The sequence below is a fragment of the Dunckerocampus dactyliophorus genome, chromosome 17 (genome assembly GCF_027744805.1).
Source record: "Dunckerocampus dactyliophorus isolate RoL2022-P2 chromosome 17, RoL_Ddac_1.1, whole genome shotgun sequence".
Lineage (NCBI taxonomy): Eukaryota > Metazoa > Chordata > Actinopteri > Syngnathiformes > Syngnathidae > Dunckerocampus > Dunckerocampus dactyliophorus.
In genome coordinates, this window is record NC_072835.1 from 1,181,501 (window position 1) to 1,194,661 (window position 13,161).

Here is a 13,161-nt window from a genome sequence, read left to right on the forward strand (position 1 = left end):
ACGACAATTCTTAACTAAAGTTGGCACGCAGGCTGATAGGAACCCTTTTCTGGATCTGAGGATTAGAATGTTTGTTTGCATGTTGCTGTCGTGTGTTCATTGTAGGACACGCTGGGACGGCAGGAACAAGCTCCAGCTACCACCTTTCTTTGCAGGACTGCACAAACATTACTTAGGTTTGCTGCTGATACAGAAAGTCCTCCTTTTGGGAATGTTGGCTCTAGACTAGAAGGAATGTCGGATCTAGAAGTGATGTTGGATGTAGAAGGAATGTTGACTGGAATCTAGAATTGATTTTTTGGATCTAGAAGTTGGCTCTAGAGAGGATGTTGGATGTGGGTCTAATGTTGGATGTAGATGTGATGTTGGATCTAGAAGGAATGTTGGCTCTAGAATAGATTTTTTGGATCTAGAAGTTGGATGTAGAGAGGATGTTGGATATTGAAGGTTTTACATTTGTGGCACCTGCTTATGGGTTGTGTGTAGTTGACATATAAGAATAAAGAAAGAAACATGGAGCAGTGAAGAGTGAAGTTGATATTTTTTGTGACAAAGCAGAGATGTCTTCTCCTGAAATGAATAAATATCACTTAAGCATTAAAAATATCAAAGTTGCATCCTTTTGTTTTCACGACACTGGACAAAGTTTGGACAGAGTTTTGCTGTAACGGAACATCTGGGATGAAACCAAGTGTGCTTTCACGCAGCAGCACGCTGTCCCACAATTGGACGTTTGGATGCGTAACCTGGCCAACGCTCCTTTCAGAGCGGGAGAAGGGTTGAGTGGGGAAAACTAAACAGGCTTCGCTACGCATCTTAAAATGATTGGTACTGTATGTTAGCACTGAAGCTCACGTTTGTACTTCATGTTTTGTTGATGTAACTGACTGAATGACCAAATGGCATAGCGCCCCCTGTGGGCTGTGGTCATAATGCCTGGGCAGACATGCTAGCATACATGTAATACAGATATTACCAACGTTTTGCGTGATGGCGGGCATGTTTTTTCAACTGATCTTGCTCCAATTTTCCACACACGTGCTTGTCACTCCCCCAAAGGTGCTTACCAAATTTGGCAGCGATTGGGCAAAACACCTTTCAAGATACGTGTGTGTGAGAAATTTCACGTCACTCCCACTTAATGGGGTCAAACTTTGGAGGTTTAATAACAGTGCAGCACAGGCAACGCAGTAGGGGTGCATGTTTTGGCACATTTTCACCCGTTTGAGTGCATTGCTTCAGGAGAAGAAGAGTTGATAGTCACCGTGTTTCCCCCTCCAGTGCAAATGAGCGTTTGATTGCTTTGTGTGATTTAGAGCAGCCACGTGCTTCTAGCGCTGCGTCCAAGGTCTTTGTGCTGTCTATGGTGGAGCTGCAGCACATAAATGATGATTTATTTCATTCTTAATCCTGGCGCTGACCTATTTCATCGCGCAAAAACAGCTTAACATTAAATAGCGGCTGCTTTGGAACATCGTCTTGGGGAGTTTCAGTGCCACAGGCGGATTTTTGCATCGGAGCGGAGGACAGTGACAGTTTATCAGAATCATATGTATTCCGCCAACTTGATCGACGAATGGAATGCTTATTTTTTTTCAGTTTTATCCCCAAAAATGACCTACGAATGAAATGAAATATGTATCCCAACGCTAACATTTTATATTGGTGGTGTAATCAAACAAAGCACCGCTGTCCTTTTGACTGCCTGTGTGTGTGTGTGTGTGTGTGTGTGTGTGTGTGTGTGTGTGTGTGTGTGTGTGTGTGTGTAAACGCTATTAATAGTGGCAGTGTGTCAGATGTCTGACTGTATTGGAATTTGTCAGTAAAGTGCAGCGCTTCATGAGGTTTTTTTTGTATTATTATTTAGCATTGAGCCAGCTCACCTGACAGTTGTGACAGCACAGCACGACATTAGCGACTGGGCTTCAATTGTTTCATTCATCTTTGTCTATTTTTGCCTCCGTAGTATCTAAAATAACATCATCAAAGAGTGCGTTTGACAGATTGAGATTACTTTAAAAAAAAAAAAAAGGTGGTGGTGAATACCATCTGTTTCGATATAATATTTACCCCAAAGGAAATTGAATTCATCCTTTCCAGGGTCAAACTCTGGCCGTCATAAAACCTTTTAACTGTGCAATGTTGCATTTTTACAATTTTTTTTAGAGATGCACGATATCTTTTTTGTTTTAAACTCATACCAATAAAAGACCCATATGATGCCGCTAACTGATAACTTTTTATACCTACTTGTTTTATTGAGGTGTAAGTGTCGTGTGTGCACACGTGGAGGTAAGAAGGACTGGAACAAACGAGGATGTGACCAAGGGTACCTGTTGAAATATCATGACATCACTACTATCAGGAGAACCAGAGTATAGAGGGGGAGGAGCCACCTGCTGCTGCCCAGCAAGGTGCACTGTATTCTGGCACCGGCTCCGAGCGGCCGCTGTGACGCCACGGAGGTCTCTGGCAGACCTTTTGCACTTTTCAAACGCCGCCACACTGGCTTTCCAGGTGGCTGCTGAGGTTTTTTTTGTGTGCTCCATACATGATGTTGCTGGTAAAATGTGAGTGTAATGTTAGCACTTTAGCGTCAGCTATCTATGCTAGTGTTGCTAACATATTTAACGTAAGCCGTTTGTGAATGTTGGCATGTTGTACGTGGTTACGGATGCAGAGTTACAGTGTAAAAAGTGGATGAAGTGTATAAACGCACTTGTTGGGCGTGAACAAGCACAGCTCATTAGCATTAAAGCTACAGACACACAAAGTTGGCGTGTTCCCAATAGGGCTTACTGGAAGAACTGTCTAAATCCCACACACTCCAACACACTTCCAAGACATTATTGTGGGACATCTGAGACTTCAAGGGGTCCAACAACAAGGTTTGTCCCTTGCCCTCTCTCTCTCTACTTGCGTTTCCACTCGCCGGCTGCCAAACGTGACAAAAGACGAGCCCCACTTAGCGTGAGTACACAAGCGCTCCAGCAGCCAGCGAGTGTGAGGCGATGATGCTTTGATACCAACACTGTGGCAGGAAGTGAGGGGATCAAGCGATGAGCGGGCTGATGGGGCAGCGGCGGCGTGGCATCCACTGGCCTAATCCAGAGCTAGCGGGTATAAATAGACACCGTTAAACCTGATCCGCTTTGACTCCAGCACCTGCGTACCAGATATTATTCACTCTCATCGCAGCCTTGCTCTGGTAAACAAGGATGGATGTCGGTGAAAACGAGGGTTTCCCTTTGGGACTGATGTGGGTTTAGTGTGGGGCTCAACGGGACTCTGGAGGACTGCGGAGGACCGCATGGCGCTGTGGAGGAGCTCGTCCTTGTTAGAAGATGTCAGGAGGCAAGTTGAGCTCACGCTGATTTGTCCTCAGATGACACATGATCACCTTTTCTTTTCGCACAGCTGAGCTCTTAACTTTCTCTTGACCCCCTTGCATCTAGAAGGGGTGTTGGATCTACAAGGAATGTTTGAAGTTGGATCTAGAAGGGATGTTGGATCTAGACTAAAAGGGGTGTAAGTTTACAAGACAGTGCTAATGTGTCCTTGGTGCTGTTCCACGCTTTTCTTTGGACGATTTATCCCCAAAATTGGGCAGTTTATCGTTCCATATATCAAGTATGTCCACCTTTTAAATGAAATAGATTTTGCTCAACTTATGTTCATCAATTAGGAAAAATGTAGAAACATGCTCACTAAAAATGGAAACGTGTACCTTGATATCCAACCGCTTTTTTAAGTTCTGCGCCCGTGCCACTGACTCCGTCGGCAGCGCACGCTACTTGCCAGCGCTCATCTTCCTCTTCTTCGTAATGCCACTGCTGTGCCCTCCAAATATGATGTTTTTACGGGCCTCCAGCTCTCCAACTAAGATTTCCATCTCAGTTTCGGTGAAGTTCCACTTTTTCATCTTCGGCTTCTCAGCAGCCATGGTTCAGAAGAACCCAGCCAAAGGCAATGAAGGGTCATTAAATATGGACGCCGCATTCATGAGCCACTTTGCATTGGCCATTGATGGCGATCTGAAGGCAATTGGGGGGGGGCATGGGGTGGAGTTGCGTGCGCTTGTTTGGACAGCAGGTGAAGCACAAGTTGTGTGAATGTGTGCATACGACACCTTTTTTAGGTCTGAATCATTTTGTCCGTATGCACATTTTGGGTTTCTGGCGTACGCTGACTTTTAGTCAGATTTCTACGCACGGTTTTATAGATGAGACCCCTGGTCTGAAAGCGGATTTGGACATGGAACAAAAAAGGTGTCAACTTGTGAATAACATTGCAGTATCATTAGTGACACCTAGTGACCAGCGTAGAATACTACATATCATCCTTCTATTTGTATTTGACTTCATTTACACATTTTTGTGCTTGAAAATGCGTTGTTTAGGCAAGTAAAGATGTAAAATCCCTCTGTGCGTTTTCTGTACCGCTTGGGACTCAGCTATGCTGGAGCCTATCCCAGCTGACTGCAGGCGGGAGGCGGGGTGGTTGCCAGCCAATCGTGAACCTATAAAAATTTGCTTCAATATGCTTCTTTTTGTCTAACAATAGGCAGTATTTAGCCGTGAAACAGCATGATTTCTTATTTTAATATTGATAATATTAGATAAATAATAGTCATATTTTTGAAAAATCGTGAGTGAAGCTGCGAAATTGAAAAGGTGGCGAGGGATTACTGTATAAATGACTACTTTCTCACGCACTCCAAATCATTATCCAGTCACCAAGCACTTCCAATGCTTGGGGTAAATAGATGCCCCGCCTACACCTTATTTTCCAGACTTTTTTTTTCATACTTTGGCTGGTCCTGTGATCTATATACAAGTATAAAACAAATATACTGTATATCATTGAAGCTGTTTTTAAATGTTAATTCATACCGACTGTATGAATTAACATTTCCCATTTTTGCAGGGCGCTCCAGGCCCGGTGTAATCAGTGATGTGGAATGAGATCGGGAGTTTGGTGAACTTGCAGAGTAGCAGTGCTTCTGCTACTCTGGCTGGCTTCTGTTTATTTAGCCTATTTAAGCGTCATAGCGGACACCGATTCAGGCTGCTGACTCGCCTTTTCACATGAAATGTCTCTTCTTTTGTCTCATACTGTACATTTTGCAGCTCTACTTGGATCCAACAGTGCAAAATGTACATTTTTGTTGTTTTTCACCTGCTCTTTCAACATTTTGATGAGGAGTGTATAAATCCAGGTTAGCTTGTTTAGTGTGTTAGCGCCCTACCTTGTAAAAAGTGTGCAGCTCAGCAGTGCAGCCGACATGACATCACATGTCAGAGTGGCGTGCGTGACCTCCTGGCTGTGCGGCAGAGATGAAGTCGACTGCCTACTCGTGCATTTCTGCATACGGCACATAGCTGCACCATCACACAGCGGCCTCTTGTTCTTGTTCTTTTTTGATTGTTCTTAGTGAGGGAGGGGAGGGCGTACAGAATGGGTGCAGATGGTTGTGGAGTTGTTGTTGCTGACAGGACGCCATTGTCGCTGTGCATGAATGTCAGCGTAGTGGTGTCCTCCATCAAAGTCAGGCTGTCGGGCCTATGCAGGCTGGGCTCACCCGGGGATGAATTGCAAATCAGCTTTGCTTCTCAATCAGTAAAAATACTTGAGAATATTCACTGCATTTATTATTAGTTTGTTATTTTTTGTAATGATTCATTTTATTTTTGTCCAAAATAATTCTTTTCCATTTTTTTTAAATGCAGCTTTTAAAAATATATTTCTAATATAATATCATATATTATAATATTTCTTTTTCTCTCTCTAATCTAGGTTTTTTCCTTTTTTCTCTTTCATATTTGATGAATAGTAATGCACAGCCCTCCCCTCTTGTACGCCATTGTTACTTGCCCTGCGCTTTATGAATTGTGTTCCATCACCCCTCATGAATGTACAGTAAATATGCACTTTACATGTCCATCACTGCTGTAAATACTATATTAGATAGGTATATGGCAAAACAGTTGTTTTTACAGACCAGACTTAGCTGGGTTTTTCGTACCTGATTGGACTGCCCACTTCCTCAGTGGTCACGTGACGTTCCTGTGACGTGTCATGTCAGCTGATAGGCTATACTTGTGTTGTCCCTGTCTTCCTGTCGCTAAAGGCCGCTGTCCGACTTGACAGTGACCACTGTGAGGAAGCAGTCCAATCAGGTATGAAAAACCTAGCGAAGTCTTGGTTGTTTTGAAATGTGTGAATGTTAGACCAAATGAAGCTCATTGGACTGTAGTAGATACACTGGATATTTTCTACATGTCTAGTACGGGGGAGATCTGTAGGACTTGGTCATTTTTAAAAGTAGCTGGCAGGCTGAAAAAGTGTGAGCACCCCTACTTTCTAAAATTGATTTCTTTTGGGAGGAATTGCTGGGTTTCGGTTTTTGTCAACCCTACTGGAGCAAATTAATAACGAAAAGCGAGGGTCCGCTGTAATTGGTGACTGACTGTTTTTTTTTTTGTCTGGTTGGTTTGTTGCTAATAACCACTGCAAGGTGAAAAAGTAGGTGTGGCATTTTTGCCTGGGAGGAGAGTTTCTTCACATGGGGACCAGATTCAGCGGACTTTGGTGTTTTCTCCTTTTTGGTCCTTTAAAAAATGATAGCTTTTAAAAAGGACATGTTGTACCAAGCAGCCAGGATAGACGTGCCAAACTACTTTGCTATAAAGTCCATTTCCTTTTCTGTGGTTGTCATCACACTTTTCTGTAGCCGTATCACAGAAACTAATAAAGAAAATGCAAAATAAATCATTGAGATTTAGTGGAAGTGCAAATTGTGGTTGTCATTGTGTATTCTTCCCAGAAGTGCATTAGTTTTATGTAAGCTAGTTTATTTAGCGCTGGTTGATAGCAGGGTGTCCCGGTCAATTGCAGTCCTTAATGTTTGCTGGTGTGTTCCTGCAGCTGCAGGACGAGCAACAGAAAAAGCCTAATCGGAAGCGGACAGTCGACGGGTCTACCCCGACCACACTCACCCCTGTCGTCCTTGACAGGTAAGTGCTGTCTAAAAACATCATTGTCCTCAGGAGGGGGGCTGATTGTTTGACGTCTAAGGAAGTGGCCGCCCCTCCACAGAGGGGAAGCTGGCGGCAGCAGAGGGAGGTTCCTTTCACCGCAGGGCGTTTTATTTCCTGCCATTGGGGGCGCACAAAGCTCTGTCGCCACTGGCCTTGTTTAGTCTGCATTTGAAGCTGGGGGACCGGGGAGGCCTACTGGACCGGGTCTGGAAAGATGCACTTGGATGCAGAAAGTCCTGATGTTCCCCGGGAAGACTTCAGTGTGTGGCTTAGGTGCAGTGTTGGTAGTAAAGGTAAGAAAAGGAGCAGAAGTAAAGGATATACAGTATTATATATATTAGCATCTATATTAGCATATAAGGAAGCAAGCTTTGTTGACATACAGGTTCCCTGACATGATTCATCAACTTAGCTTAAATGTGTTCTGTATTTTTTGGAATTATGTTCTACATTGTTGCATTTTTGAAAGCCAACGGTAAATCCACAAAAATGGCATTTATAGTTGATGGCGCCATCCGTGACTAAATAGCTCGCAGCTCAGCCTCGTGTCCGGAAGTGACATCATTGGGTAAACAAACGCTTGTGGAGGTAGACGGTGGACTTAGTTCGGTATATTTTTCATGCCAAAATGTTGTGTTGCTGCTGGATGTTCACATTGTCCCAATGATACTGTAAGTTTGCTTTCTTTTCCGAAAGAGAAAGCTTTAAGACAACAGTGGCGAAGCAAGTGCAGAGGAGGAGAGACAGATGGACGCCCACCTCCATGTCTTTTGTTTGCAGTGATCATTTCACTGATGACTGCTATGAAGGAACACCGTTACAAGAAACATTTGGCGTGAAAGTACGCTATAAACTCATTTTGTGAATTTTCTGTTGGCTTCCAATGTACAGTAGAATATAATTCCAAACAATATATAACATATTTATGCAAAGTTGATGAATCATGTTAACTGTCTAGAGCAGCACTTTTGTTCCTGGCTGAGGAGGACATGAATGATGTCGGATTCACGCTGGACTTCAGTCTTTGTTGGCACACGACAGCTAAGCGGTGCTTTCAGAGGATCCGCGAAGGAAATGTTTAGTTGCCTGCAGCCTTGAAGGACACTTTGCACACTTTAACGCATGACGTTAAAAAGAAGAACAAGAAGAAGAAGCAGCTTCCGCTTCTTGCTGCTTGCTTGGGTGATGATGCGGTGATTGCAGCTGGCAAGGTCAAAGTGCGCATCCACACTCTTAGTAGGTCTTAGTGAGCAGGAAACACGCAAGACCAGACTTATTTCCCCCACAAACACACGCATGCAAGCTGCTACATGCATACCTCGTACCATGTGACGATGTTTGGATTTGTTCCCCCAGGCACCAGTCCACAGGACAGTCCCAGAAACTTCTCTCCAAGTGCCTCTGCTCATTTCTCCTTTGCACGAAGGTAACACACACACATTTATATATCATATGATATCATCATTTATATCATTTATTTACCCCCTTTTCTTCAACAAGAGAAGGAAAAAACGGGCAGGGAACATGCACGATATCTTTGTTTCCATGCCGATGCCCGACACCTGAAACCGATAACTTTCTGCTTCTCAAGACCAATGTGGTCCAATTAGAGTCAAGAGTTTTATTGTCATATGCATAGTAAAACAGCAGTTCTACTATGCAATGAAAATCTTATTCTGTTCATTCTCCCAAGAAAAGAAAGAATAAGAACATAAGAAACATAAATACCAATAAATTAAGCAACAATTAATGCCTTTAGTCAATAAAACACTGACTCTCTTCCATAGTCAGCAGCAGCAGCAGCAAATAACCATCATTGGTGTTGACAGCTGTGGCTGTAGGTAGCCTTCTGTCCTGTAATTGACTCCACAAGATGGCGGTAGCTGCGAGTTGAAGTGTCAGCTCAGCATCCAGCAGCTTTATCGACGCTCTGCATGCACTGTAAAACGTTGCTACTCGGCTGTTGGTGTTGAAAGTCGTGTGTGTTAGACTTCATGTTGTCTACAAGGAGCACTTTGCTCCTTACCGCCATTACAACATTGGTTCTGTTGCTGCCACGTTGCGCAATAAACAGTGACTGCAGTCAAAGAGCACTATATTTTCCTTTCCACTTTCTCATGCACTCCACATGATTATGAGTGACATAATGAAGTTGGTCTAGATGACGCCATCGTATCCTTCACACATCTCAACACCATCACTGACCAAAACAGCAGCACACACCGAGAAGGGTGGTGTCCTGTGTTCCGCGTGTAGGGAAAGATCTTAAAAAGATTGTGCGTCTTTGCGTGTCTGTGTGTCAGGAGCGATGGTCGCCGCTGGTCACTGGCCTCCCTTCCCTCCTCCGGATATGGAACCAACACGCCCAGCTCCACAGTCTCTGTGAGCAGCACACACACACACACTGCCATCGTTACCATATTGCATATACTGATGTATTTGTTTGTATTATTTCTATCAATGAAAATATATTATTTATCCTATTCTTTGTTTTCTGTACTGATAGTTTTTTTATTTTTTAGTTTAGCTTTTTAAATTGTATATATTTGATTGATTTTGTATTTATTATAGTATTGATTTTTTAAAATTACATTTATTATAATCATTTAATGTATATTATATCATAATTTATCCTATTTTGTTTTCTATCCTTTTTGTTTGTTTAGTTTTTTAATTTTCTATATTTTTAATGCGTTTATGATGTTTACAAATAATATTTCTTCGAACCATTTCAGCTATACTATATCATGATACTGTATACACTGCTCAAAAAAATGAGAGGAACACTTGGAAAACACATCAGATCTAAAGTGGGGGAAAAATGATGTTGAATATGTTTCCTGATAATAAGTGGGTGATGTATTAGTAACAAAATGATACCACATCATTTGATAGAAATGAAAATGATCACCCTATAGAGGGGGGAAATCAAAGACACCCCAAAAATGAAAGTGAAAAAATGATGCAGCACACTGGTCCATTTAGCTAAAATGTCATTGTAGCAACTCAGAATGATTCTCAGTAGTTTGTGTGGCCCCCACGTGTGTGATGTGTTTTCCAAGTGTTCCTCATTTTTTTGTGCAGTGTATATATACATATACATGTGCATGTATATGTATGTACAGACCCTTTCCAAAAAATTAGAATGTCATGGAAAAGTTGTTTAATTTCCATAATTCCATTCAAAAAGTTAAACTTTCATAGATTATAGATTCAGGGCCCACAATTTAAACGATTTCAAGTATTTGTTTATTTTTACGTAATTTGGGCTTCCAGCTCATTAAACCCACGAAAACAGGAATTCAAAAAATTAGAATACTGTGGAGAAATCACCATTTACTTCTCAGTTTTTGCAGGAAAAAAGAAAGAAATTAGGATCACATCAAATCAATCAAAATATGGTACTTTCAAAACGATATGTCAATCTTCAATACTTGGTTGGGAATCCCTTTGCCTTAATCACTGCCTCGATGCCACGTGGCATTGAAGCAATCAGCCTGTGGCATTGCCTGGGAGTTATGGAAGCCCAGATTTCCTTGATGCTTGCTGTCAGCTCTTCTTTGTTGTTGGGTCTGGTGCCCCTCATTTTCCTCTTGAGAATACCCCATAGATTCTCAATGGGGTTTAGGTCCGGTGAGTTGGCTGGCCAGTCAAGCACTGTGATGGCATGGGTATCAAACCAGGTTTTGGTGCTTCTGGCGGTATGGGCAGGGACCAGGTCCTGCTGGAAGATGAAATCTGCATCTCCATACAGATCCTCAGCAGAAGGAATCATGAAGTCCTCTAAAACATTCTGGTAGACTGTTGCGGTGACCTTGGATTTAAGAAAGCAGAGTTTACCAACACCTGCACCGGACATTGCACCCCAAATCATGACGGACTGCGGATATTTCACACTGGACCTCAGGCAGCTTGGGTTCTGTTCCTCACCCGTCTTCCTCCAAACCCTTGGACCTTGATTCCCAAATGAAAGGCACACTTTACTTTCATGGGAAAAGAGGACCTTGGACCACCGGCCAACAGTCCGGTCCTTCTTCTCCTTGGCCCAGTGGAGACGCTTCCTACGTTGGCTCAGGTTCAGAAGTGGCTTGACTCGAGGAACCAGACAGTGGTAGCCCATCTCTCGGATGCGTCTGAATGTGGTGGTTTTTGAAGCTGTGACTCCCGCCTCATTCCACTCTTTCTGGATCTCTGCCAGATTCTTGAATCTTCCCTGTTTGATAATCCGCTGAAGCCCATGGTCATCTCTTTTGCTGGTGCATCTTCTCCTGCCACATTTTGCCCTTCCTCTAGACTTTCCATTGATATGCTTGGACACAGCACTCTGAACAACCAGCCTCCTTAGCTATGAACTTTTGTGGCTTACCCATCCTATGGAGGGTATCAATGATGGTCTTCTGGCCAGTTGTCATGTCTGCAGTCTTCCCCATATTGAACCCAACTGAGACAATTGAACCAAACTGAAGCAATTTAATGACACCTGGGGAAGCCTGTGCAGGTGATTTGAGCTTAGTAGATGATTAGTGTGTGACACTCAGTTTAAAACATTCATGCCCTGCAAAATTTGGGCTGATTTCTTCACAGTATTCTAATTTTTTGAATTCCTGTTTTCGTGGGTTTAATGAGCTGGAAGCCCAAATTATGTAAAAATAAACAAACACTTGAAATCGTTTAAATTGTGGGCCTTGAATCTATAATCTATGAAAGTTTAACTTTTTGAATGGAATTATGGAAATTAAACAACTTTTCCATGACATTGTAATTTTTTGGAAAGGGTCTGTATGTGTTACTTTTCCTGTTTTTTCAATTGTTTTCTATACTGATATTGTTTTTTGTTTTTTTTTAAGTTGAGTTTTTTAAATTGTATCTATTCTATTGATTGTATTTGTTATATTAGATGTTGTATTTATTGTGATCATATAATAGCGTAGTATCCTATTTTTGTATGTTTTCTGTATATTTGCAAGAATATTCTGCTGTGTAGGGTTAGCTGTGCAACAGTTAGTTGAGTTATTGTTGACGCTTTAAAAGTTCTTTATTGCTTTCTAATATTAAGTCAGCTAACTGCCGCCAATAACTTGCTGATCTTTAGTCATCAAAAACACAACACTCAGCCTTTTTTCTTTTCTTTTAGTTTTCATGTTGAATATAAATTTGTTTCATTTCCAGTCGTCCTGTTCATCACAGGAGAAGCTGCACCAGCTGCCCTTCCAGCCCACGCCGGACGAGCTGCACTTCCTGTCTAAGCACTTCTGCACCGAGAACATCTCCGCCGACGAGTGTCGGCGGGCGACGGCCATGCGGCCGCGCTCACGCAGCCTCAGGTAACCGAGCGCCGACCTCACGTGTGAAATATGCCAACTCTTCGTCCTCATCCGATGTCGTCCCACCAGCCCTGGGAGGTCTCCGTCCTGTTACGACCACGAGATCATCATGATGAATCACGTCTACAAGGAGCGCTTCCCCAAGGTACGATCGCCCTCGCCGTCTTTCATTCACCGCCTTCGGTCTCACCTTGCCGGTTCCTTGGCGGCAGGCCACCGCTCAGATGGAGGAGAAGATCCAGGAGATCATCCGCGGAAACTCTCTGGAGAGCGTCCTCCCGCTGGCGGACGGCGTGCTCGGCTTCGCCCACCATCAGATCATCGAACTGGCACGCGACTGTCTGGAGAAGAGCCGCTTGGACCTCATCACATCCAGCTACTTCTGCGAGCTCACCGACAAGCTGGAGAGGCTCGTGCTGGAGGTACCCGCCTTCTCTCGCGCCCTCCCCTCTCAGACAAAACTATTTCACCGTTTCATCCGTTTACGTTCCTCCCCTCCAATCACCTGACAATCCAAATATACATCACCGCATCGTTCATCTATCCAAAATATCACGCCTCTCAGGAACAACTGAGTTATGACAAGCGTGTGTTCCAGCGTCAAACTGCGACCATCGGAAAAACTAATGAACTGTACAGCAACATTTTAACATTCTTACGAGCGTGAGCGTAACCGCACCTAATTGATACAACTTCATTCATGAAAATTAACTACGTTCATTTTTTTTTAATTGCATTAAAAAAATTAATGCATTTTAAGAATAAAACAAATTAAATGAAAAAATAAATGGCAAACG

The 13,161-nt window shown here is 43.0% G+C and overlaps 1 protein-coding gene across 12 annotated transcripts in view; it reads left to right on the forward strand.

The window, feature by feature from the left end:
- Window positions 1–13,161, forward strand: part of mast4 (microtubule associated serine/threonine kinase family member 4) — a 79,870-nt gene that overhangs the window by 46,295 nt on the left and 20,414 nt on the right. For 10 of the 12 annotated variants that reach the window (XM_054758306.1, XM_054758309.1, XM_054758308.1 and 7 more), the window contains 6 exons: window positions 6,928–7,016; window positions 8,397–8,466; window positions 9,344–9,422; window positions 12,210–12,364; window positions 12,434–12,509; window positions 12,577–12,786. In XM_054758306.1, coding sequence (XP_054614281.1) covers window positions 6,928–7,016; window positions 8,397–8,466; window positions 9,344–9,422; window positions 12,210–12,364; window positions 12,434–12,509; window positions 12,577–12,786 — 679 coding nt within the window. Of the gene's footprint in view, window positions 1–5; window positions 3,355–6,927; window positions 7,017–8,396; window positions 8,467–9,343; window positions 9,423–12,209; window positions 12,365–12,433; window positions 12,510–12,576; window positions 12,787–13,161 lie in introns of those variants that run through there. The other 2 variants (XM_054758316.1, XM_054758307.1) reach the window with 2 other exon arrangements.